The sequence below is a fragment of the Triturus cristatus genome, chromosome 3_1 (genome assembly GCF_964204655.1).
Source record: "Triturus cristatus chromosome 3_1, aTriCri1.1, whole genome shotgun sequence".
Classification (NCBI taxonomy): Eukaryota; Metazoa; Chordata; class Amphibia; order Caudata; family Salamandridae; genus Triturus; species Triturus cristatus.
The window spans coordinates 916066748-916093440 of NC_140583.1; the positions used below are offsets into that span (position 1 = coordinate 916066748).

Sequence of the window (26693 nt, forward strand, 5' to 3'; positions counted from 1 at the left end):
AATCCTCTCGCCATTTAACCACTTTTGTTACTCCTGAGGGAACCTTTCAGTTTTGCAGGATGCCTTTTGGCATTGCTTCTGCGGCAGCAGTTTTTCAGAGATTAATGTCTAGCATGTTTGATCACTTATCTCAAGTAGTGGTTTTCCAAGATGATATATTGGTGTTTAAAGAAAGTGAAGCTGAACATAATATTGTCGTGGAAAATGTTTTGAGTATATTAGAATCTAGAGGTGCCACTTTAAGGAAATACAAATGCATATTCAAAACTAAAGAAATAGAATATCTGGGTCACATTTTTTCAGCTGAAGGTATTAAGCCAAAACCTTGCCTTGTAATAAGCATCTTAGATGCTCCAGCTCCGAAGAACAAAGATCAACTACTTTCCTTTTCGGGCCTTTGTGAGTTCTATGCTAAGTTCTTAAAAAACTTTGCAAACCTAACTGAGTCCTTTAGACCTTTACTAAAGAAAAATGCAGAATACAACTGGTCTGATTCTTGTGATCAAACTTTCAAAATCATCAAAGAAAGAATTGTTAATGCTCCAGCTCTTCAATCTTTTTCTGAAAAAAGAGCTACCGTCATTACTGTTGATGCGTGTGAATATGGCTTAGGGGCTGTTCTCACTCAGATGGAGAATGGGCATGGCTTTGCTTCTCGTACATTAAGAGATGCCGAACGTAAATACTGCGTAATTGAAAAAGAGTTACTAGCCTGTGTGTGGAGTGTAGAGAAATTCAAAGCATATGTTTGGGGCAGACATTTCACGTTGAAAACTGACCATTGTCCTTTAGTCAATATTCTTTCTGGGAAAAAAATCAAACGTACTACAGCTAGAATTTCCAGACTTGCTGCCAAATTGTTAGAATTTTCATTTACAGTGGAGTACATTCCTGGGGGAAAAAACTCCCGGGCTGATTGTCTTTCTCGACTTCCCATTGACGAACACGACAATCAGGATTGGGAAGCAGAGATTGAGGAATGCTTCATCGCTTACATAGGAGATGCACCTTTTTCAGAAAATGAATGGATTTCTGCTGTCGAATCAGATTGCACTTTAAGTGAAGTTATCACATTATTGCAGTCTAGTTGGCCAAAAGAATCACAATTAAAAAATGAGTTACAACCTTTTTGGAAAATTGTAGATGAATTATCTTTAGAAGGTAATTTGCTAGTTCGGGGAGAGAAATTGGTAGTACCCTTTTCTATTCGTCAGCAGGTGATAAAATTGGCACACAGCGGTCATTTGGGTTCTACTCTGACTAAGAAGAAAATTAGGGAAAGATTTTGATGGCCTCGTATGGATTCACAGATTGAAGATTTTGTGTCAAATTGTATCAAATGTAAATCAAGTGACAAAGTGTTGATAACTGAACGTCAAGTTGAGTCAGTAAGTCTTTGTCCAAAGAGAGCTTGGCAACGTGTCAGTGTTGATTTTTTAGGTCCGTACCAAGTTTTACCTCACAATTTAAGATATTTTATTGTGATGGTAGATCATCTCTCCAGATGGGTTGAGGTTGAGCCCGTGTCGGAACCCACCACAAGAAAAGTGCTTGAATGTTTTTTGAAGGTGTTTTCTAGAGAGGGTTTTTCAGTAGAACTACTTACTGATAATGGGGTTCAATTTGTTTCCTCCAAAATGTCTTCTTTTTTAGAAAATTGTAAGATTAAACATTTAAGGACACCTCTTTATCATCCCCAGAGTAATGGGAAAGTTGAACGTTTCAACAAGGTAATAGTTGAGTGCATTCAAGCTTCGATCAAAAGCAATATGGATGTGGCTCAATCAATTCATGAGCTGGTTTGGTCTCACCGCACTACTCCACACTCTGTCACTGGCAGATCTCCTTTTGAGCTCATGAGGGGTAGAGAAGCTGTTACTGAATTATGTCCATCTTGGATTCTAAAGGTGTTACCTAAACCAGGGGATGTTGGTAGCTGGTGTAAATCTGCTGAATCTAGCTCTAATATTTTCAATTTCAAAAACTTTGAAAATAAAAATTATTCTTCTGTGAAACCTTGCAGGCTAAAAATGGGAGATTGGGTCTGTGTCAGAAATCCCATCATGGTTGGGAAAGGTTTTTCAGAGTTTAAGGATCCTGTTCAAGTTTGTGAGGTAAGGAAGAATGCTGTGAAACTTTCTGATGGGAACTGGTGGAGCATCTCTCGTGTAGCTTTAATTCCACGTAACTTTTCAGTTCCAAAGAGAGTTGCACATTTTTCAAGAAGCAATTCTACTCCACGTAGGAGTGATCGTATTCACTGGAGACCCACAAGATTTAATGATTTTGTTTCTCGTTGAAATCTCTAAAGAGGAGGGAATGATGGTTGGTGTATTCTTATTTGAAATGTTCTAATTTGAGACTATTCCCTTTTTTCTTATGTAATCTATTCTTATTTCAAGGAGGAAGTTTTTATTCTTTTTACATGTATTGTTATTTTAGAAATATATGTTTTTAGGAATGTATAGGTGTTATATTCCTGCTGTACTGTTTCTCTTATTTTCCTGTTATCTTCCTTTAAAAAAAGAGGGATGTGTGGTGATGTGTATTTACTAAGCCTCTGGCTTAGAATGTAATGAGCTCATGGAGCAAGTGTTCTGTATTCTTGTATGAAAATTCTCCTAAGTGACAGTTGCTCCTGAGCCCCTTCTAGGATGGATGTACTTCCTGATTAAATCATATATTCAAAGTATAATCTTGCGTGACTCTTCACTACATGAACTTAACATTTGCAGGTAGACCAGAGCTGGCCTTACTTGCACAAAGTTTTGATCCCTTAGCAGCGGAAGAATGTACTTTCTGCGTAGGTGATCATAATGGGAGCAAAAGAACATAATGTGTAGAGTGTCTTGTTCTGAGAAGTTGTCATATGTACACCTATTTAAGGATTTTGATTTAAAATAACCTTTGCGGAAAGGCCAGTAGCCAGGGTACCATATTTAAACAAAATCTTTTTAAAACAAGGAGATGATAAACTTTGTTTATATAAGTCAGGTATGGTTGCATCTGCTGTCCCAGACTCAGTATGACACACTTTCTCACCGAAGGTTTAATTAGTTCCTTTTCCCCCCTTAAACATTGACATCTGTCTAAAAACTTCAGCTTAACTGCTCTAACGGCGGCCTTAGTCAAAGGGGTAGGGAACATAAACAATTCAGGGCAACCTAACTGCTCCGTCTGATCTTTAATGTATTTAAGCCATGGGATGTTTAGTGCCTTATCCAGCACTAAGCAATCCTGAATTATTAATTGACTTAAGTTTGGGGTTGTTTGAGCCCAAATTCTCATCCAGCGGAGTAGTGGGGCTGCCGCAATCAGGTCTGAGATGTAACCCGCTCCCATCTCCTCATGTACGTTGAAAATTGGGGTGGATGCAGGGACAGAAAGTAGTTTACGCAGAAATTTATTTTCTGCCACTTGTATTTCTGTTGCGTCCTTATAGCCCCAGATGTCGCTACCATAGGTAGTCATGGGGATGCACTTAGCGTTATTAATATTTAAAATCGCGGGGAGCGGCTTAGAGCCTATTCTTTTTGAAAAGTCTAATGTTGCCCTTGCCGCTCTAGCTAAAACATTCTTTTTAAGTGTGCGTTGTGCACACCATGAGTGTTGATCATCAAAGAGCACCCCAAGATATGGGAAAGTAGACACCTTGGTTAGCTCAGTCCCCTCACAATAAAATGTTGCTTTAGCTGCCTTCCTAGAACCTATTGTCATTGCATGTGATTTTTTTAAAATTTGTAATTAAGTCCGGAGAATCCATAAAATCTATAAAACAATTTAATAACAATTGCAGCCATCTTGCAGTTCTGGATATTAAAACTGCGTCATCAGCGTATAAAAGTGCCGGGATCATTTTTGCGCCTGCTCTAGGTATATCTTTACAACAATTTGTCAAGGCGTGCCCTAGTTTGTTAATATAAAGAGTAAATAACAGAGGGGCCAATATGCATCCCTGGCGCACCCCTCTTTTGACCGCCCAGGAATCAGTCAGACTGCCGTCTTCATTGAAACGGACTGCCGCCGTGGTGTTGTCATGAGCAGTCACCAGAAAACTTATCAGATTGGCGTCTAGCCCCACTTCCTGAAGGACCAGCCATAACTTGGACCTGTTAACTAGATCAAAGGCCGAGTAGAGGTCCATAAAGGCCAAGTGCAGATTCTCCCCCCCGGCGACGGTATACTTTCCTATCACCAGGTGGAGGTTAAGGCACTGGTCCAAGGTCCCTCTCCCCGGTCTAAACCCATACTGCAGATCAGATATAATGTTGGCACTGTCAAGCCAAGCTGGTATGCGCTCCAAGACCACCTTCCCCATTATTTTTGCCGAAGAGTCAAGAAGCGAAATTGGCCTGTAACATTCTGGGTCATCCCTGGTACCGTCTTTGCCCATGACGATGGAAAACCAAACTTGCAGGCTGCATTAAAAACATAGGTTAAAATCATTGCCCAAAGTTTGGAACCTACCTTGTAGAGGTCAGCCGGTACACCGTCGGGACCGGGTGCTTTCCCTCCTGATGGCTTTATGGACCTCATCTGTATTAAAACCAAGCGGGCAACCTACTAATCCGGGAACGGTGTGTCCCACAGAGTTCTCCATGTTCTCCAGGTTATCATCCCTATAAATTTTGCAGAAATGCTGAACCCATGTCTCTGCAGGTACTAAACAGTCCATGCCGGTGTATGATGTGTCATCAAAGAAGGGGCTATTAATATCAGACCAGAATTTAGCACTGTTTGCCAACACACTGGCTTGGCTGAGCTCCCAAGCCATCTCCCTCAGTTGTTTTTTCCTAATCTGTACTGCGGTTTTTAAATGCCTTTCTGAAATTTTTAACTTAAGTGGCCACCCTCGGTTTTTGCTTGAGAGCCTGCATGAGCTCCTTATGGGTGGTCATGCAAGTATCATCAAGCCATCTTTTCAGCTTTGGGCGTGCTACTCTGGTCGTAGTTGACAGATTAGAGGTAACACATTTAGTAATTGACTCAAAGGCATTGAAAATAGAGCTAGCATAAGATTCCTGATCTAGGCATACCTTAAACTCTGAAACACAGGTAGTGTACAGGTTATTCATGAAGCTTTCGGGAGTGATCCTGTCCCATCTCAATCTGCGTGCTTGATCTTTAGAATTTATGTTAATATTAGTAAGTTGACTGACGGTCATGTCCTTAAAAACAGCACGTACATGGAGATCCAGTATCAGAGGGTTGTGATCACTGAACGGACTGTGGCTAACTCTTATATTTTCAATTTCCCAATACAGGAAGATGCTGACTTTGAGTGGTCAGATGGCACGAAGTCGTTATTTACATCTTGGAGGGATGAGAGCTCCCAATATCTTGGTGAATGCGTCTACATCGACACCGATGGAGACTGGAGTGCTGATGGCTGTGAAACTATTCTACAAGGAGCTGTATGCCATGTGCCCCTTGGTAAGTCAATGTAAGCTTAGCAGCTGTGGTCAATTCAGTGTTTCTCACAATTCTGACCGTAGAAATATCGAAGCTCTAAATATTGGATCGACATTCCAGCAAAGCTTATCTTCTAAATTGAAACTAATTAATTTATAATGAAATGCACTTCTCTCACTCTAAAATGTTACACTTCGGAAATCGAGCCTTGTTATTCAGGTCAGAAAATCATTCCATAATCGTGATCAATATTTGAAGGACAGCTTAGATATTGTATTCCTTTCTTCTGTGAGTGATACAGCTACCAAGTCACTGCAGTAGCATTCTCTTATCATCCAAGAAATCTTTCTTTCTTTCAAGGAAGTTTGCTGGGTATTGTAGATTTCTTGTCATAGCTGTGAGTAGGGACAGCCCCATTACTCTACTGTTTTATAAAGAATGAGTCCTGATTAACTTTGGCTCCCTGAGGATATCAGCCTCGAAGCTTGAAGGCATTTTGTATTAATGTGTTCTAACCACTTTGGGACCGATTACAATGCCTTTAGGAAACTGCCCCAAACTAATCGGTCTCGGAATCGGGTCCTGTGAGTCCGGACAACCGATTATGATGCCTCCCAAAATCGTTCTGTCGGACTCGCTTTGACTTCAATGCGAGTCTGTGTTCGACCGAGAACACAGACTCCAATTTAGAAAAAGGGGTGGTTGGGGAAAACCTTGCAGCCTGTGGCGGGCAACCCATGGTGCCTGCCACATTCAGTTGCCTCTGGGTGAAGGGAGGCCCGAAACGAGCCCCCAAATACCAATTTGCAAAGCTGTTTCTTCTCAGGCAAACCAAGTCGGAACGGCTGTCCGAATCGGTCATCACTTGTCTGAAAACCGTGCCCATTAAGCTGAAAGGTTCGGCTCCGAAAGACTCGGACCGACCCAATGCCTTTCGAAACCGATTCGGAGTGCTCGTACAGTTTCCGGACACCATAATCGGTCACTGGGAAACTGTACAGTTCGGTAGGAAACAAGGGTTCTAGTGCAATACTGAATCGGAGTCCTTCCTAACGACATCGTAATAGGCCCCTTAGGTGTAACTGTTCCCCAAAGACTATCTTTACAGGGCACTTCTATTGGCAGTGAACCAAGGTTAATTTTTTATTGCAGATGTGCCCTTTTGTTCCAAGAAATGGCATTGAGTAATCATTTTTAGTAAGACAAATGAAATGCAGTCCTTAACTTCCTGACACAATGCATATAATACAATCTCTACAAAAAGACAGGAAAATAATCTGACATTTTCTAAAAATGAAATTAACATAACATATTGAGAATCAATACGAATGGAATGTTGATTACAAATTAGAGAAGCAATTAAATGAGCTAAGCGAGAGACAGTTTAGAAATATATGCATATCAGGATAGCCCAACCTTCGCTTAAGGGCAGTGGAGGGTTGGTCAAGGTCAAAGCTAAGCATACAGTCAATGAGCGATGGCAGTGGTAACTGGGTTATCAGAGCAGAAGTAGACTGTTATTGCATCTACCGGCCTTACAAATGACCCACCCATGTTCAAATCAAATCAAATCAGTCTTTATTTCGATCGTGCAGATCATAAAAAGACACAGGTAATATTTATATTGTACAATAAGACTAAAAAATAGAAATGTGGTTATATACAAAAACTATGATACAGCAACTGCGCTAGGCACTAAACAGTGTGACTCTTGGTATTTACATTGCTCAATTGTAAAAAAACTTGAAAACATTCACAATAAAACATTAAAAATGATTATAAAAACAATTGTAACACATCAGTCAAACTGCTGTACCTAGCTACCATTCAAGTACATTTACTTCCATTTCATCATATTACTAAAAACATTCTAAAAAAATAAGACATGTTCCTAGTATCCGGAGGACGAAATCCCGCTAAGCAAAGAGCGTTAAAGTGCAAAAGGCTATGATCATGATTCAACATAGACATTGTTACAATTCAATGACTCTTGCTTCTTCAAGAGGTTGGCTCGAATTCTCCACATCCAGCCCAAAAATGTGGCCATGGCTATCACTATGGGCTCATGTGTTTGCTCTTCAATATTCGAAGAGCTGTAGCACTTGACCTTGTACCCATATTAGAGCATATTGGCTTAAGCCATTTGTCCCTGGGAGGCTTATAAGCAGGACATACAAATAGAATGTGGGGAACTGTCTCATCCTGCTCAGGGCAAGATACACATCTGCTGTCCAATGAGTTGGACCACTTTTGTGTGAAGGATTTAACAGGGAGTGGGCCTGCTCTAAAGTGATGGAATAATTTCCTATCGCTGGGTTTAGATATAAAATCCCAATAGTCTTCATACAGAGAGTCAGACTTAGGCTCCAAAAAATTACCGATCAAAGAGGTGTTCTTAATAGATCATGAGCATTTTGCTTTAACCAAAGACCAGTATGCTTCCTTAAAATATTTTTGGGGTGGAAATAGACTACCGGCTGGGTCCTCCCACAGGTGGCTCAAACCCATGTTCACCAAAGTACACTTTATCTTTTGTAATCTTTTGTAATCTTTTGTGCTGATTTATCATGCAAGAGATCTTGCATGATAAATCAGCGTCTCTAACATCTTTTAACGCGTTCGCGTAATGTGACAACTCCGGGGTAGACCATATTCTTCTCCAGAATGCTAGAGGTCTGTATCGATCTACCTCCGCCAAGTTACAACATCCCAGATCTAAATAAAGGGGCTTAAGAGGGGTAGATTGTGGGAGACTAGTTAGGGCTCTCACAAATTTATTCTGAGCTGTAGCTAATGATGACAAATTGTTGAAGCCCCAGAGCTCCGCTCCATATAAGATGGAGGCCCTAATCTTGGTGTTATAAATCTTTAATATGGGGCCTACCGGCTTCGTTTGGGAGAGCCTCTGTTCTTTTATTAATGCTCCTGTCAATTGACAGTGCTTGAGGGCCATTAGGTCAATCTTGGGCTTCCAGTTTAGCTTCCTGCCCAGAGTAATCCCCAAGTACGTAAAAACATCAGTTTGTTCAAGTTGCACCTTTTTCATAAAGACCCTTTCTTAAATAACTTTATGTTTCTCGAGGAACATGAATTTAGTTTCCTCCACATTAACCATCAGTTCATGGTCACCACAGAAGTCCTCAAATCTTTTCAGTACACTCTGAAACCCTGCTTGTGTTATTGAAATAATAAGGGTGTCGTCAGCAAACATAAGTATAGGTACCTTTCCTACCTGCAAGAGAGGGAGCGTCAGTAGGGTGTGTAGAAAAATAGTTGACAACCCCATTTATAAATAACGAAAATAAAGTTGGGCCCAGGACACACCCTTGGCGGACCCCTTTGGATACTGGAAACCTGGTCGTAACGTTACCCTGTGAGCCCCATTGTACCTGTACAAAGTTTCACTACCAGTGTTAATAACTCTAGAGGCATCCCTAGATCTTTTAGAACATCCCAAAGCTTATTGCTGGGAACCATATCAAAAGCGATTTAAGGTCGATAAATGCCGCATAGATGGTTCCTCCTGCAATTATTACGACTCGCCAGTAGATTAGTATAAACCTAAAAACCTGGTCTATGGTGCTTACGTGTGTGCGGAAACCAGCCTGTAGGGGTGATAGTACTTCGCTGTCAATAATACAGGTCTGTATTCTGCTCAATACTAGCCTAGCCATAATCTTTTGGGTTGAGTCGATTAGACTGTTTTTCTTGTAGTTACTGGGGCAGGAGCGATCCCCCTTTTTATATATTGGTAATATTTCGGTGCCAGACCAGGATTCGGGAATAGGGGTTCCACTGGCTAACGCATTTGCCAGCATCTGGATGTACTTTAACCAGTTATCTTTATCGTGTAGAAACAGATATGCCGGGAGGCAGTCATGCCAAAGGCCCTTTCTCTTGGTATCGCATTCAGGGCAGATTCTACCTATACTCTGTCAAAAAACACGACAGTGGTTGGCTTGGGTAGTTGTATCTGGTCTTTGCTGGCTCTTGTAACAGCGAATTGTGCCTCGAAATAGGAGACCCACTGTTCAGGCGCTACGTGCTTATGGGGGGATTGGTAATTTCACCACTACCCCATTTCACTAACTGCCAGAATTTTTGTATGCTTTTCTCCTTGCTAGCCAGGAAGAGATCTTGCCATCTTTGTTCATCCCACTCCTTCTTAGCTTTATGTTGGGTGATTTTAAACATTTAATAGCAAGGGACAACTGCTTGTAGGCTTCTCTACATGCCTTGTTATACCAGTTTACGAGCTTTGGGGTAACCCTTCCTTTTGGTTTATAAGCTTTGACTAAAAAAGATTTAAGTTTATCAAACATATCATCAGGGGCTTGTAAGATAATAACATTTATTTCACCCTGCGTAGTGGTGTTTTGGAGGGCTGCTAATGTGCACTCCACCGCTGCCTTCATCTGTACTAGTGAAAAGTCATTTTCATCCACCAAGCGCTGGTTTAAAAAAGTTTAATTATCCTGGGCAGTAAATTGGGTTGAGTGACCATGTTTCTTGAAAGGCCCATATGTCATGCTCCTCTATGAATACTGACCAGTCTGCAGATGATATTTTAGAATGCTGTCCCGCTATATTCCAAGATGCATATGCCAGCCATGTCAACACGTGCATTGGAAAAAGCACAGGTATCTACCTGGATACAGTTTTCTAGGGCACATGCCTGCTGGGCTGAGTTTTGGTTGACAAGAAAAGTGTCTGAACTGACCTTGGGGTTCTCTGTGAGCCTAACCGACCCATCCACTAAACCAAGCCCCCCCAGTGCCACCATTGGAAGAAGCCCTGGTTCGGCTAGTGACAACACCCCCTTTATATATTTCCTCCTCTCGATGGATTGGAGAGGGGATGTTCCTTAAGCATCAATCTACGTTTTCTAAAGAGGAATCCTCATTGCTTGGGCTAGTTTATTTCAGTTGTGGCTGTTGTTTGAAACTGGGGTGTTGTATTTTATCCTGATATTAGTTATTATCAAATGGGATGTCCTTAGGTCGAACAGCACTAGATTATCTACTAAATCAACGGAATCCAATGTGAGGCACACAAGGTCTTTACTAGAACCATTATATATGAGCCTTTTAGCGGAGAGTATGTCTTCCCTGATTACTGATCTACACTTCCGCACGTGTCGTAACCATTGGATGCTTTTATTAATCAGGGATTGCTCATCATCGTTGTATAGGCTAGAGGACAGTTTGGGGATATTGGTCAGAAAGATTTGACGTTTTGTGGAGCAAATCGGTGGTTTCTCTTGGTTTATATTACCCTCATTTAAAAATGGACCAGAGCTCCGTAAAGATTTTTTAAAAGAACTAGCATTGCCTCCTGGTCCCTTAGTCTGCGGTCGAAAGGCCACACTGCCTGTCTTGGCTGTTATAAGCTGGAGAATACATTGTGACCTGGCTTAAATAGGATCTTTTGTTGCTAGCTGTGTAGGGGACTGCTGAATCAGTATCAGAATCTCTATTTGTTCTTCCAGTGCAAGCAATATTTGGTGCTCTATTGTTAGATTGCTTAGGCATGGTTGGTCTGACGTTGACTAGGGGTGTGTTTTGGGTAGACGATTTCATTGTGTCAGATAACATGTCAATAATGCCCTTCAGTAAGCTAACTACCCCTGTAAGTTTACTTGTCTGTTCCTTTAATTCCACTAACTGGCTAGTGAGCTGACCTGAACACGAACGCTTACACAGACCAAGGGATGTTACTGCTTGCATTGGATCAGCTGACCCTGTCCCTTCTATTCGCTGCGAAAACAAAGTTTCCTCATTTACATACATCAAAGGGGCAAATCTGTTAGTGCACTCTATTACAGACTCAGAATGGGTTGTGTTGTCTAAATTGGAACAAGAGGGGGGGGTCTTCCCTAGGTGAGGAGTGACTACTGTGTTAGACAGTGGGAGCTCCGTCGGTGTTGGTCTTTTAAACATGTCAGGGATAGATACAACAACCCTTAGGGACAGGGGGCAGGTAGTGCGGGGTGCAGCAGACGTGACACACTCAGTGCCCAAAAGGGCTGCTAAAATCTCTTCACAATCACTGATTATATTGTCTATGCGGTTCATAACACGATTACTGCTTTTGAGCGTTGGATTTTGGTCGAACTTTTAGTCTTCTTGCCCTTCTCCGCTGTTCCTCCCCCAAGGCATCCACAGCCTTCCTTTTGCCCATGCTGCTCTATTACGGTGTACAAGAACACAAGAGCAAAAAGGAATACAAACAATAATGCAATAATGCAAATAATTAAGTCTAAAAGTCCAAACAAATGCTGGCCCAGGACTAGGCCGGACACCAAATGGCCAGTGAACAAACAGAAGGCTACTTGAAGCGCTCCGCTTCCAGATTAAAGAGTCCTCTAAAAAGAGGTATTGCACATGTAGTGATTTGAACTACTCAAAATATAGGGTCAGAACAAGAAGATCAGTACCTTGTTGGAGCCGCTGCTCGATCCTAGTATCAAATGTCAGGGGGGTGGCCCTACCTCTTCCTGGCGATGACGGGCAAGGACGGGCCCGCCCATGGCCCGGGCTTTGTTCGGGCGCAGACGGCGCGCGTCTCACGCCACGGGGGTTGAGGCAGCGCTTTGTATCGCGGTGGACACGCTTCCCCCTCAGCAGCTGCAGGCGGTGTTGGTGTTGCACCCTGGGATACCGAGTCCCACCAGGATGTTGCTGGTTGCTGCCCACGATGATTCTGCCCACCACAGGCGAGGAACAGGAGGAGCGGTGTAGCCCAGCGGGGTTCCCCAGACAATGCTCCCGGCAATGTACAGTGCGTCCCGCGCCGTAGGGATCGAGGCTGCGCTTTGTAGCGTGGTGGACAAGCCTCCACCTCAGCAGCTGCAGGCGGTGTTGGTGTTGCACCCTGGGATACTGAGTCCCACCAGGGTGTTGCTGGTTGCTGCCCACGATGAGTCCGCCCACCACAGGCGAGGAACAGGAGGAGCGGTGTAGCCCAGCGGGGTTCCCCTGGCAATGGACAGCGCGTCCTGCACCGCGGGGGTCGAGGCGGCGCTTTGTAGCGCGGTGGACACACCACCCCCTCAGCAGCTGCATCGGTGTTGGCATTGCACCCTAGGATACCGAGTCCCACCAGGATGTTGCGGTTGCTGCCCATGATGAGTCCGCCCACCACAGGCGAGGAACAGGAGGAGCGATGTAGCCCACCAGGGTTCTCCCGGCAATGCTCCCGGCAATGCTCCCGGCATTGGACAGCGCGCCCCCATGTTCTTAATTTAGATGGGGATGTAACTTGGGAGACCATCTAGTGCATGCAAGGCGGACTGGGTACCCAAAGAAGGCCTGCCAATATTATCCGACCAGCACTCGGGTGGGCTGTGCAAGTGTGAAGCACTGCTGCTTTTGCTACTGGGGGCCGATATTGCAGCACCATTGCAAAACTGGCCCCATGTAACAAAACCGGCCCTCACCCTTCCAGACTCCCTGGAAAACACCCGATGCCCGTTATTGCCGACAAAGACAATCTATATGTTGAAGCATATCACACAGATATGAGAGGGATATGGCATATGATACCTCTTTCTGGTGTCCATATGCCCGAGGGTCACCCACTCCGCATCTGGGCTGCAGTAGTGTGTTAAGAGGAGTAGTACTGCTTAAACACAACCATTTCTGACATACAAACTGTTGCTGCCTCTCAAGGGCATTCCTGTGCAGGTCTGTGTACTTACTACCAAAGACCTGACACACTGGGAAGAAGCAGACATTTTTGTGATTGGAAACCTTTTCGCGGCAAACACAATTCAAAGCTTCTAAACATTAGAAGAAGAATATGTATTACACAGAGGCCAGTTCCTGGTATGTGGTGGCATTCTAAATGCAGTCAAGAAAGAATGGACCATTGATCAGACAGAGTTACATACAAATGCTTTGATGCAGACAGTACATACCATGGCCCATGGCAGGGGGCCGATCATAAGGTAATATAAAGCCAATCAGGAACACACAGATAGATTGGAAAGGTTGCCAAGATAACCACATGATCTCCCACCACATCCATTTGGTTGCTGATAACCTGATTGTGGGAGACAAGCAGAAACAACATAGATATAGCTGACCTCTGGCGTCGAGGTATATATTCATCCCAGGTGAGGAATCAAGGGTGGGGAGTTGTATTTATTAAGCTGTGGGTTGTTTACTGTAACACAATGCAGACTAGTGGTCTCCGACCTTATCTGTAATAAGAGCTACTTATATTCAAAGAAAATCATCCCAAGCTACTAATATTATTAATATTGCACTAATGACCACACCAAAGAAAGTGGGCCTCTTGAATAAGGTCCAGCTAAGTGTGATACATTTTGATGTGGTAAGTAGTAGTTCAGTAGTGGACTACAACAACTGGCAAGCTATTTCTTATACTATTCTGCTACTTCATCTGATTATACATCATACAACAATGCTACCCCCTCGCCCAGCCTAGTACAGGAACTATTTAAAAAAAAAAATGTATTCAGTGTTGTCTATAGCGCAAACATGACCCAAAGAAATGAGTGTCAGAGCGCCTTACAGTTAGATAGCACTACATTTTCAGAATAAAATCCAATACACCTACTAACACGAAAATGAGGCTTAAGCCCGTTGCATGTTGTAAAAGTTACAATAACACACACTCAATAGTAATAGACAACCTTAAAACAAATCACATAACCCTTATTTACAAACCAAAACCAATATTGAGCATTATTAGGAATACAAAATTGTGACGTATTGTATGACAAGTACAGTAGAAGACCAGAACGGCAATAGATTGGTCAAGGAACCTGACGTAAGTCCTATGAATTGATCTTATACCGCTCCATTATTAAGGGAGGAATTTACTCATCAGAAGGACTTGGTTTTCTACTTGAATCGGGTTGCATCGGTAATCCTTCTGATATTCGGCGGGAGTGAGTCCCAAATCCTAGGTGCAGCTCCTGTGAATGCTCTATCATATGATTTCTTCTTCCGGAAGAAAGCTGGTTTCAGTAAAAGATCTACCGCCCCCCCCCTAGAGGATCTACTACCTCTAGACAATGTAATTTTCTGGGCCAGGTAACAAGGAGTTGAGTAATGAATAGCTTTGTGTGTTATTTATGCAATCTTTAGCTGTTTTCTCACCTCGAACTGTAACCAATTGAGAGCTTTCAGGTGAGAAGTGATATGGTCAAATTCTTTGGATCCCGATATAAGTTTTGCTGCCGCATTGAGACAAGTTTTAAGGGGAGCTGTTGAAATCTTAGGAAGACCTGATAAAGTTGAGCAACCGTATTCTATTCTAGAAATGACCAACGCCTGGACTGCCGATTTCAGGTCCTCTAAGTCAATGCATGGCTTCAGCTTTCTAAGGTAGCTCAGATGGAAGCGGGCATTTTTTACCATAGTGTTGATGTAGGTACGCATGTTTAGCTCCTTATCCAGCGTGCTTCCTAGAGACTTAGTTGACTCTACTATAATCGGGGAGCCGTTTAGCGCAGTAATCATCTTGGTCAATTCCTTAATCCTGGTGTCACTTTTGGGAGGGGAGATCAGAAGGAATTCTGTTTTTTGTGGGTTAAGCTTGCGATGATTGCCCTCAAGCCAATGAACAGTCTTCTGAAGAGCTTGGTTCATTATGATGATCTCTTCCAATGATGTAATCTTCATGTACAGCTGATTGGCATCTGCATACATGTGAAAGAAAATGTTAGCCTGTTGTAGTACTTCTGTTAATGGTTCAATGTATAGATTGAAAAGGGAAGGTGATAAAGTTGAACCTTGAGGAACTCCAATTTGAATCGGGGTAGGCAGATATAGCTTGTGTTTCACCAATAATCTCTGAGATCTGTTCTGTAAGAAGGAATAGAACCATTTTAAGACTGTTCCTGATAGGCCCATCCTGTTTTCCAGACGGTCTAAAAGTTTGGCATGATTCACGGTGTCAAAAGCAGATGTTAGGTCTAAAAGGACAAGGAGACAACTTTCATTACGGTAAGGAGCGAGAAGAGCATCATCCACTATGTGCAGAATAACAGTTTCCATATTATGATCTAGTCTGAATCCCGATTGGCAATCGTTTAGTAAATTAAAGTCCATAATGTGTTGTCCCAGTTGATGATGAGCACATTTTTCAAGAACTTTGGCTAGTAAGGGAATGTTTGTTAAAAGCCGAACATTGTTAGGATCCGAAGGGTTCTCAGTGGGTTTTTTAATAGAGGGATGACTTGGCCCATTTTTAGACATTCCGGAACAGATCCTTGTACTAGTGAAGCATTGGTTGTCTTAGTCCAAAGTGGGATGACCTTGTGATTGAATGAGGGCCAGCATTTTGCAGGAAGAGGGTCATTGTAATGGCTGTACGAGTTCAAAGTTAATATAATTTTGGCTATGTCCTCCTGGTAGTATAATTTGAATGTTGATCATTGCGTATTATTTTTAGGCCGTGCTAGGCCTGGTAGTGCTGGCTGCTCCTTTAGTGTGCTCATTGACTTAAAGGTTTTGTCAGTGGAATTCAAGAGTTCACTCTCCATTGAGCTAGCTTTAGCTGTGAAAAATGATGAAAAATCATTGCAGCTCAATTCAGATTTATTTGTTAGAAGTGAGGATTTGGCAGGCTTGTTGGATTGATCTTTTAGCAATTCGAAGAGCTTACTCAGTCGATATGATATGCTTTATTCGATACAAAAATATATCATAAAAGCAGAATCAGTCCTTATACAATTCTTAAAAACAACATGACATAAAACTAACGGACAGACTAAACCTGGTGCCGTTAACATTTTGGCTAAAGACCTTGCTCAATAAGGAATTAACCCTCAATCATGCCATCTTATCTGATGTAATGTCCCTGGACCACTTTAAAAAGGTACCGTGGTTAGATTACCTGAGTAAGTCCATTGCACAATTGGGACGCCCGGACCTCTTCTTAGAACCATCTGGCATTAGGAAGGTGGATGTGAGTCTGGTTAAAAAATTATTCATGGAAAGGACCAGATTATCCCGGGAGGAAATGGAACTGCAGAAACCGACTGTGAGATCCCATTATATGTTATTAGGCTCTACCACACTTGCACAATACCTTGTAACTGTTACTAAGCCATTTCATAGGTTTTTATTGGTAAAATTCAGATTTAATTTGATTCATTTTTATTTGGGGAACTATCCAACCTGGGCCAAACCTGATTTAGCAACACCTTGTACTTGTGACCAATTCTCAGTCCAAGATACTATGCACTTTACTATGTTTTGTGGGCATTTTGTGGACATCAGAAAGAAATATTTATTGCCAATACTGAAGGAGGCGGGCTTCACGCAAGTGAGGCCGGCTTTAGTTTTTCTTCAATCTCTAAGTAGTGTCCGCATTACATTTTTTGTTGCTAATTTTCTAGTAGCAGCATCAAGGATAAAATTAAATAATGTACCCCGATTCATGATCCAATGACATTTTAATTGTATTACATTTTTATGACAGGATATTTCTCATTGTATTAAATGTATTATATCACATATATATATTAATGTTTGTATGACTTTTATGATTGCTATAAATCGAATAAAGTGTATTTGACTGACTGACATAAAACTAACAATGACAATTCATTGCAAATTTGATAATTAAAAAGTAAAATTCAATTTATGAAGAGGTAAAAAATAGGGAAAGGCCCATAAGATTTGAGTATCATAAAAAGCAGTATGGTACAAAGCAGTTCATACAAACCTAATCCATATTTTTTGATGCCAAAAACTTCGAGCGTAACACCCATGCACATCCCAGGTATTTGGCTACCCCACAGATCACAGTAAGGGAGGTAGTATCTGTCCTGAGGACACGTATAACAGACAGATAGTTTCTTGAGCCCAGCAATATACAAACAGGTTTTAACCACTTACTGCTTATGTGTCTGTATACTGGGCAGGCAAACATAAAATGGGCAATGGACTCGGTACGAGCTCCACATCCTGGACATGGAGCTACTACTGTTACTACTACAAATCGGTCGCTCCCCCTCCAGCTCACTATTAGGTCATTGATGGGGAGAGTCCCAATTCTCAATTTCATATACAAGGACCTATCTCTAGGGGTTTGGATAAAATCGAGATATGCTTCCAGCTTCCGAACAGGCTTGTGTTCCAGGAACTGCTCAGTGAGGGTTCCCCTGTCCGCACTGGTCTCTTGTACCACCTCAACCCAATTCCAGTAAGCTTTCTTTATATCCTGTTTGGGAGGCGGGGTCTGGCTAACCCATGCCTCCCCCAGACCTATATCAAATAGGAGACGCCTAAGGTTTGAAATCCATTTGACCCTCTGGCCTGTATCCGCTTTGATGATATCGCTAAAAGCTGCGGCATAGTAGGACAGTTCTGGGGCCGATCTAATACGGGCCCAAAAGAGTAAAGGGCGGAGGCTTACAATATCCTTGATTGAATGTCTGTCCAGATCTAAATACAGGGGCTTCAGTGGAGTAGAGATTGGAAGGGAAACCAGACCGCTAAAAAATGTGTTCTCCGATCTTACAAGGTCAATGATGTTCTCAAAACCCCATAATTCGGCCCCATACAGGGCTGAGGGGAGTGCTTTACCTTCATAAACCGCAAGGGCCGGGGATATTGGTTTACTTACAGAGAATTGTTGTTCTCTTAAGTTCGCCCCGGATACCCGCTTGTGGTTTAGGAGCATTTTTGCCAGATGGAAACTCCACTTTATTTCACTGGTGACCCGAATGCACAAATAATCAAAAGACTCAACTAAGTCTAGTGGTTTTCCTTGAAGAGCGATGTTATTTCTAAACCGCTTCGAGGAGGATATAGTCATCAATTTTGTTTTAACGGTATTAATGATTAAGCCTCGAACGGAACAGAACTGGCTAAATCTATCCAACAGCTTTTGGAGACCACTTGGGCTTTTTGATAACAGGAGGGTATCATCTGCGTATAGGAGGGTCGGGGTTTTTTCACCCGCCAGGACTGGTGCGTCGGCCGTAAACTCCCTCAAATGGTCTACCACCCCATTCACAAAGAGGGAGAACAAGGTCGGCACCAATAAACAGCCCTGGCGTACCCCCCCACTCACCTCGATCCTCTCCGTTAGTTGTCCCTGAGTCCCCCACCTAATTCTGGTGTAGTTGCCCTCATGGAGGCGTCTAATAAAATCCAGGACCATGGGGGGGTACCCAACTCGCGCAACACCTTCCCAAGCCTGGGGCGCGGGACCAGGTCAAAAGCGGTCTTCAGATCGATGAAGGCCAAGTACAAACTGCCTTTCCCTATGACCACGGTTTTCCAATGGATCATAAAGAATCTAAAGACCTGATCCATTATACCCACTCACCCCCTAAAACCAGCCTGGAAGTGCAACTGGATATCACCTTCCTCCATCCACAGCCTCAACCTCATAAGGAACACCCTACCAACCACCTTTTGTATCACATTGATTAAACTAATCGGCCTGTAGTTGGCAGGGTCCTCCCTATCCCCCCTTTTGTAAATCACAACCACCTCCGCCCCCTTCCAGGATTCAGGGACTGCGTGGCCTCTGGCTATAAGATTCATCAGCCGTAAAATAAATTGTGACCAAGACTTTCGGTCATACAAAAGGAGATCACCAGGTATGCCATCCTGACCCGCCGCTTTGCCGGGGGCTATATTTCCTATTGCCCGGGCTACCTCCTGTAGGTCAAAAAGTTCTACCGATAATGGATCTCCCAATGTATAGAGGTGATGCTCGTCTCCTATATATGAAACATCTGCCTTACCAGAGTATAGGTCATAGAAATGATCATACCATTGTTGCCCCGTAATATGGTTAGGTATCGGCTCAGATCCTTTACGGGTCCCCTTATTTATTAACTCCCAAAATAACGTGGAGTCTTACTCAGTCTATTCTTTGCATTATCCAGTTCACGTCAAAAGAATTCTCTTTGAGAATTGAGAACGCTTTTATTGTAAGATTTCCTGGTCTTCCTTAACTGTGTTAGATGGTGGGATGATGGGTGTTGTTCCCACTTCCATTCAGAAAGTCTGAGAATCCATCTTTCTTCATTCAAAGAACTGTTGAACCATTGATTTTCATCCCTAATCTGTATTCTTCTAAGTTTTAGCAGAGCTAAATTATCAATTATTTTCAACATCATAAGATTGTAATGGTCTGTAAGATCGCTGACGTTTTCCATTTCAGAAGGCGGTATAAATTCAATCTCACACCGTACTGACAGACTCTCCATGTTCAGGCCTTTAGTGTCTCTAATCCACTGCTTGGATGTGACAAATGGTGGCACTGTTTTCTTCTTTCTGTAAGGTATTCAGAAATTGATGATGTGGTGATCTGACTAATCACAAGGTACAATTGAAATTTATTCCACCACCAGGTTTTCTTTGGAGATGATCCAATCTAAAATCAAGCCTTTGCAATGAGTTGGGAGGGCAAACTCTTGCCTTAGCTCATGAACAGCAAGGAATTCTTTAAGAATATTGACCTGATTGTCCTTGAGGTCATTCCAATGCAGATTAAAGTCTCCAAGGAAAATGTCAATAGAGTGAGGATCAGAATTGGCTGTAATGATTTCCATTAGCTGGTGTATGAAATGTATGTTTTTCCCCGGGGGGTGGTAGAACGTGTGTAATTTGTAGAGTTGGTTGTCCAAAGATCATAATGAGAGCATGAGTTATTCACTAGATTCCATAGGGTCTGCGAGCCCTTTGGAAATGACTATATCCGATCTGTGGATACAGGCCACCCCTCCACACGCTTTGTTTAGCCTGTCTAGTCTTACAATGTTGTAGCTTGGGGTCACTAGTAAGTCAAGGCTCGGTGAAGAGGATTCAGTGAGCCACGATTCTGTTAGAATAGCCACATCTATGTCATAGTTCAAAATTAGGTCTGCAATGTCAGTCGTATGTTTTACTGCTGAACGGGAATTAAGTAAAAGGCAAGATATCGATTTAAGAGGGTTGTCTCGGTTAGTGTCATGCCCCTCTGGGATTCTCTTTAATTCTTTCAGGTTACTGGGGTTTAGCATCCTGCCATTTGATCGAGTAGTTCTGTTAACATTAATTGGGACAACTTACATTTTCTGATCAATTATTTTGGCGGTGAAAGTGGGTGTTGTCTCATAGGATAGTAGTAATGACTGTTTCAATGTCCATCAGGTATCTCAGGAAATTACGAGGAGGATAAATCCTATTAGATAAAGGCGGGGGTTGGATTATGATGATTAATGAGGAGTGTGTGAACTGAATTTTGGATGTGGATAGTTTTGGATGGATAGCTTTCCAAGAGAGTTAAAAAATTCTTCATGTCCCTAATGGCATTTTGTGAGTCCATAGCTAACCTATCTGTCTGCGCAATGAATTTCTAGGTTCATGTCCACAAAAAAGGACTTTGAGGAGTTCAAGTCTTGACGAACCAGCTTGAATCCCAGCCTCCAAGGTTTTGAACTGTGTGAATCAGCCTCCAGTGTAGCTCTGTCGAGATCATGGCCTGCTGTAGACATTCTGCAGCCTGCTGTGGGACAAATCATAATGAAGCTGGGGCATAAAGGGTCTCTGTAACAGAGAGAACCTTCTGCCAAGAGGGAAAACTCCTACTTCACAGATGGGGTACTGTGAAGACACTTGTGGACTGTTATCTATTGTAGGGATTTCCTATGCTTTTTTCAAAGGGGAAAAGATTCAGTGGAATCAGCGCACAAAAAAAAAAAAGAAATTAAACTACCTGAAAAAATGTATTCAAAATTAAAACACTCCTTTTTGGGGGATGTGGACTTATACTGGGTGTTCTCCCCATTTTAGAATGAAAAAACATAATATGTATGGGTTTTGGAAGACCAAGGGACCTGGTTGCAACTTTCCAAAAAAGTATTGACTTTCTTGGACTCACGGGCAGCATTGTTTCACTCAGAGATTTCATCATAGCATAAGCTGATGACCACTATTTTACATCAAGGGTATCTGCCTTTAAGACTACCTCACCTATTGGGTCATATATGCCTTTAGAGAAGGGCCAAAATCCTAAGGTAAAAACTCTGACCAAAGCAAACTTTACATCTTCTAATTGACAGTCTTAGCCAAACTCATTTGAGCCATAGATCACTGTCCTGCTTCAACAATGCGCTTTTGTAATTTGTGCAAGACTTCTGATGCTGTACTAGACTAAAACTAAAACTAAAATGGCTGTTTCTATATTTCTGTGGAATGGGGTTGTCATCTTTATTACCTCCAAATGTAGTTTTTCCGTTTTGTGGGATGACCTAATTACCCCAAAACTAGTCTTGACATTGAAGTGCTTTCTTTAACCATGTTGTTGTCTTTAGCTTTTCGTCATCAAGAAAAGTACTGTTTTCTCCTAGGCAGTCAAACTCACTGCACCTTATTTATTTTAATTGTATTTATTTTAAAGGTTTTATATAGCACTGGCTAGACCCGGAGGTATCAGAGCGCATTACATGAGTATCAAACCATAGTTGCAGGTTACATCGTTATAAAGGTTACACAGTTATTAGATCATGGCAACATAGTTACATGTAAGGTCGAAACAATAAGGACATATAAATAAGGGAAAAAGCAGGCAAGGGGAGAGATTCAGTGGAGGGGGGTAGGAGCAGGGGAAGTAGACAGAGAATGAATGAGGGAAAGAGGAGGGGAGGGTGAGAGACACAGTTGGAAAGAGGAGGGGGGGTTACGGGGACACAAACCGGTAGACGAGTCAAAGCTGCGTCCAAAGTCCAGTAACATGTGATCCCAGGGGAAGTGGTATCATTTCCACATCTCTGTTGCGAGAGGTTCCCTTTACACAGTGGACTCTCTCAGAGGGGTCTCTGAGACTTCAAGGCCTACATACTGGATCCTTCCCCAAAAAGGGGAGAGGGAGTACTTTGGCAAGGGGTGCCATACCATACCTCAACTGTGAGTGGCTCCCTTGGCGCTGTGGACTCTCTCAGCGGGTTCGCTGAGACTCCAGAGTATAAATATTGGATCCTTCCCCAAGAAGGGGAGAAGGAGTGCTTAGTGAAAGGGCTGGGGTAGAGATTCGGCGGAGAGGGGATAGGACCAAAGGAAGTAGACAAAGAAAGAAAGAGTACTAAATGGGAACAAACAGCAACAGTTTGGGGAACAGACTGTTTTCTCTCTGTGGCCATGAGTTTGCCCTCTAAGGTAAAAGCCTAGCACAGGCCATTCCTGGTTAACACTTACTTCCAGGAGAGGCTACAGTGAACTCATTCCATACAGATACAGCATCAACAATGTGCTTGCACTTCCTTTTGACAAGAACCTGGGAAAGCAGTAGGAAATACAGAAACCTTGACCATTGGGTTCATCTCAGTTCCTGCTCCCACACTGCTCTGTATTAAAGGGGTGGTATAGGGTTGGTCTTAATCATATAATGCTATGAATCAAATGCCTTTGTCCACTGAAGAATGAATTCCTCTTTCAGGTCAATTAGCCTCCTCTTGCTGGAGGACTTCTAAGTCTAATATTTGGCTTTCCCTGCACAATTTGGAAATACCATTTCCAAACGTGCCTCTCCAGCAAACGTATAAAAAAGTAGTGGCTTTTTCTGCCTTGTCCAGAGGTGACAAAGGGGTGAGTGGAAGCAGAACAGAGGTGGAGCTATCAACAGTAAAACTAGCAGTGGCTCTGCCTCCATCCTTTAAAAAAAGTAGGCAGACACAAGTGCACGTGTTCAGAGAGTTTACTCTATCTTCCAGAAACAATCTTTGTCAGTGCCTTAGTGTCAGGCTTGAATAGCTATTGAAACAAATGATGTGCTGTCCATATAAAGGTGGTTTAGAATAAGGACATGCAAATATGATTGATATTGTATTTTTCCAATAAAATCCATCCCTTTCAGGACAAACACTATATTCTTGGATGGTCTTTGTCACTGTATTCTGTAGTGAATATTCCATGGGATGTAGTAGCTTTTGTATTTGAGACATTGATGTGGTAAACCAGCAGCTACACAACTGAGTCATAGTGGTTCTTTGATAACTGAAAAGAAAAAATTTACATATCGTTATACTGCAGTCTTTAATGTGTTTCAAACCTAAACTATTTTCTGTTCACAGAGCAAAGGATACCTGGGAAGAGAGGGATATGCCCAGAGACAGATGTTCAATGGATACAATTTAAAAATAATTGTTACAGTTTCTCTACAGTTCTAAATGGGACAATGCTGCCTGAGGCGTACAGATTTTGCAAACAACAAGGTAATCAACTCTGATGCTGTCTAGTGCTTGTTAAACATTTATGATTGCTTGAAATACTACTAATAATATGGTTGTGTGTTGCAAATTTTTCACCTCCAATTGCAGACTCTAAGGGGCATGTTTGTGATTGCTGTACACAAAGCTGCGCATCAACCAAAGTTGCTGCTCTGCTTAAAAGGTTGAGAGCTGGACAGTACCATATCGACAGAGTTATAGGGCTGCTGCTTTCTTCCCTAGAGCTGGTGCACTTTCCAGCTGCCTAGGGCCACACACATACCTTCGAGCCATAGTGCAAAGAGTGCTGCATGAGCCTAGCATAGGTTTTGCATTGGAAGGGTACCATTCCAGTACAAAATACTATACTGAATCCCTGATTACAAGTTGAGGTGTTATTTACTGCGCATGATAAATAACGCTACCACAGGGTATGTTATTTATCGTGTGTGATAAAGCACACTTATAATGAGTTTGTGGGAATTAATATGCAGATTTTGGTGTTTAAGGCATCAAAATCTGCATGGTACAGTAAATACTGTCCATTTTCCTCTTTTAAATTTCAGCAGGTTTAACCTGCAGAAGTTTAACGCAAGATGAGGTATTTAACACATCCAATAATTATCAGATGCTTTAAATACAATCAAACTTGTAATTCTGACCTGTGCATAAACAAGGGTTTACGCCTGGGTCGGGATTTACCGGCCCACTCGTAATCAGAGCCTTAGACTTACTTTTTAAACTTCCCACTTTATATGTTTGATGTACAGTCAGCACACATGCAAGTAAAAAAAGTTTTATGCTAACCTCAATGAGGAGTAATGTTTTGGTGCAAAGCCTTGTCTACTATTGTTAGTAGATATTGCTTTGCATTAAAAACCGATGTACTACCCGGGGGATGTACAACTGATGCAAAATATCGCAATGAAGTGCACAGTGCTACTTTGCGTTACTTTAAGCAACTTTCCAGTTCAAGAAAAGTTTTGCACATGAAAGTGAATTATTTATCAAGAGTTCGGGCCTGTTTGTCTCTCCTTTTGTGACTTTGCAACAGCGAAAAGCCTTCATAAATCGACCTTTCTGTATATCTGTATTGCTGTTTGGTTTAGCAATATAGAGATTAAAGAAAAATGTATAGAGGAATAACTGCAGCAATTTTGAAATAATGCAATCCTGTTTCGAAATAATTAAAGCGATAAACAGAAAAAAAACATAAGTGCAACAAAAAAACTAAAGAACTTCCTCCGGCAGCAAAGTGCAAAACAATGTGCCACAAACAACTTTCTACTGATAAATTAAACTAAAGTACAACAGAAACGGTCCAGCTGCAGTAAAAAATGCAGACTTTGATGCCGGTATATACAATATATCAAAACATACAACTAGTATTATTCTTCGTAGTCTTTTACCTGAAGTAAGTATGAAAAATAAGACAGATATATGGGACAAAGCCAGTATTGAGGTTTACATCCATATGTGTGCAGAGGAATTAATTGAGAAGGAGCTGGATTTGTAAACTGAACCTATGCTTTCTACAGAGACTTCCTATGTGATTTATGAAGCACAGCTCCAGCCTTATTATTTGCAGGAGCATTATGAATAATAAACTGCACATCCAAGACACCATTGCTTATTATACCAGAACTAAATCAACCATGAATATATTGTCATGATTTCCAGAGGCAACACTTAGGATTTGTAAGATTCTATGGGTACTGTTTTATAGTCAAAAGTCTACAAGACAGTTTTACACCTAACAACATACCTATAAAAACCCTAAAAGTGTGAACTGGCTGCATGTCCACTCTCATAAGTCATCGTGCTTAAAGAAGCAACCTTTGCAATTGCCATTAAAAATTTTAAGCACCTGCTCCAGAAAGCAATACTCACTTATCCCACCCGTCAACAGGTATTAGAGTACCATCAACAACTTCCCAGCTCTTTACAATATCATGGAAATCAGTGTTGTTTCATAACTCTAATCTTTGGATTGATTGTATGATAAAATAAAAACCAAGTACTGCTAAAAAAAATTGTGCTGAAACAATATTTTTACAAAAATACTGATAACCTCAATGTCCACTTTCTTTAACCCCTATGCAAATAACAATATAGACAACAAAAATATCATCAATAAACATAGCATAAAATAAACAATATTGATCCCAAAATATAGAAAATAAGAATAGAAACAAACAAAACAGTAAGCCAAATAAAACACAGACAAAATATTGATAACAAACCTATTGACTACTACAATACCGTAAAAATAAGCAAACAAGAATAATGTAACCTTATGTAAACTACTAAAAATCAAATGAAATTTATGTATATAAAACTATTATATTTAGAAAATAGTAAAATAATTATAAGCATCTTCCATATACAGGCACAATTAAAAAAAAGTAACACCTACCAAGAATTAAAACCAATCACATAAAAAGCAAAAACAGTTACAAAAAAGACCTAATTAAAAGTAGTGATAATACAAAACTAGAGAAAGAACGAAACAGCTGCAGTTCAAGACACATTCAGAGGAGACTGTGTCTTGGCCCGAGTGAAAGCTCACCAGTAACTACAGAAGCATACAGAACTGGGGAAGCAACGTCATCCTTTTCGTAAGTAAGAATAGAGACCATTTGTATTTAAAATAAATATTTCAAACACTGTTTACTTGCAGTTTTAAAAATAACCAAACACCAACATAAAGACCAAAAGCATGATGCTCTGCAGAAATTAAAAAAAAAACTCACATCAAACATAAAAAGTAAGTTTAAGATGTAAAATGCAATCATAAATTATACGTAAACTAGGAAAACTTCATAGTTTAAAAAATAAGCATATAAATAATAGTTGTAAATAAATGTGCAATTAAATTAAAACAATTAAAAATGTACCCACAAATATAATATATTAAAAAGTATTTTTTTGATATTCCCAACACTGAAAAATGATAAAAGGAACTTAAAGTAAAAACAAAAAAAGACAGAAACCCTGTAGCAACCAACAGCACATCTGAGAAGAAAATAAATATTGTAAATATAAAATGTCAAAGATTTTCTGAATGTGACTGATCATGCTATTTAAATATACATTT

At 41.4% G+C, this 26693-nt stretch overlaps 1 protein-coding gene across 1 annotated transcript in view; it reads left to right on the forward strand.

Moving 5' to 3' along the window:
- PLA2R1 (phospholipase A2 receptor 1) overlaps positions 1-26693 on the forward strand; it is a 946386-nt gene that overhangs the window by 857882 nt on the left and 61811 nt on the right. The window contains exons 25-26 of the mRNA XM_085645464.1: positions 5265-5433; positions 23462-23602. Coding sequence (XP_085501590.1) covers positions 5265-5433; positions 23462-23602 — 310 coding nt within the window. The remainder of the gene's footprint in view (positions 1-5264; positions 5434-23461; positions 23603-26693) is intronic.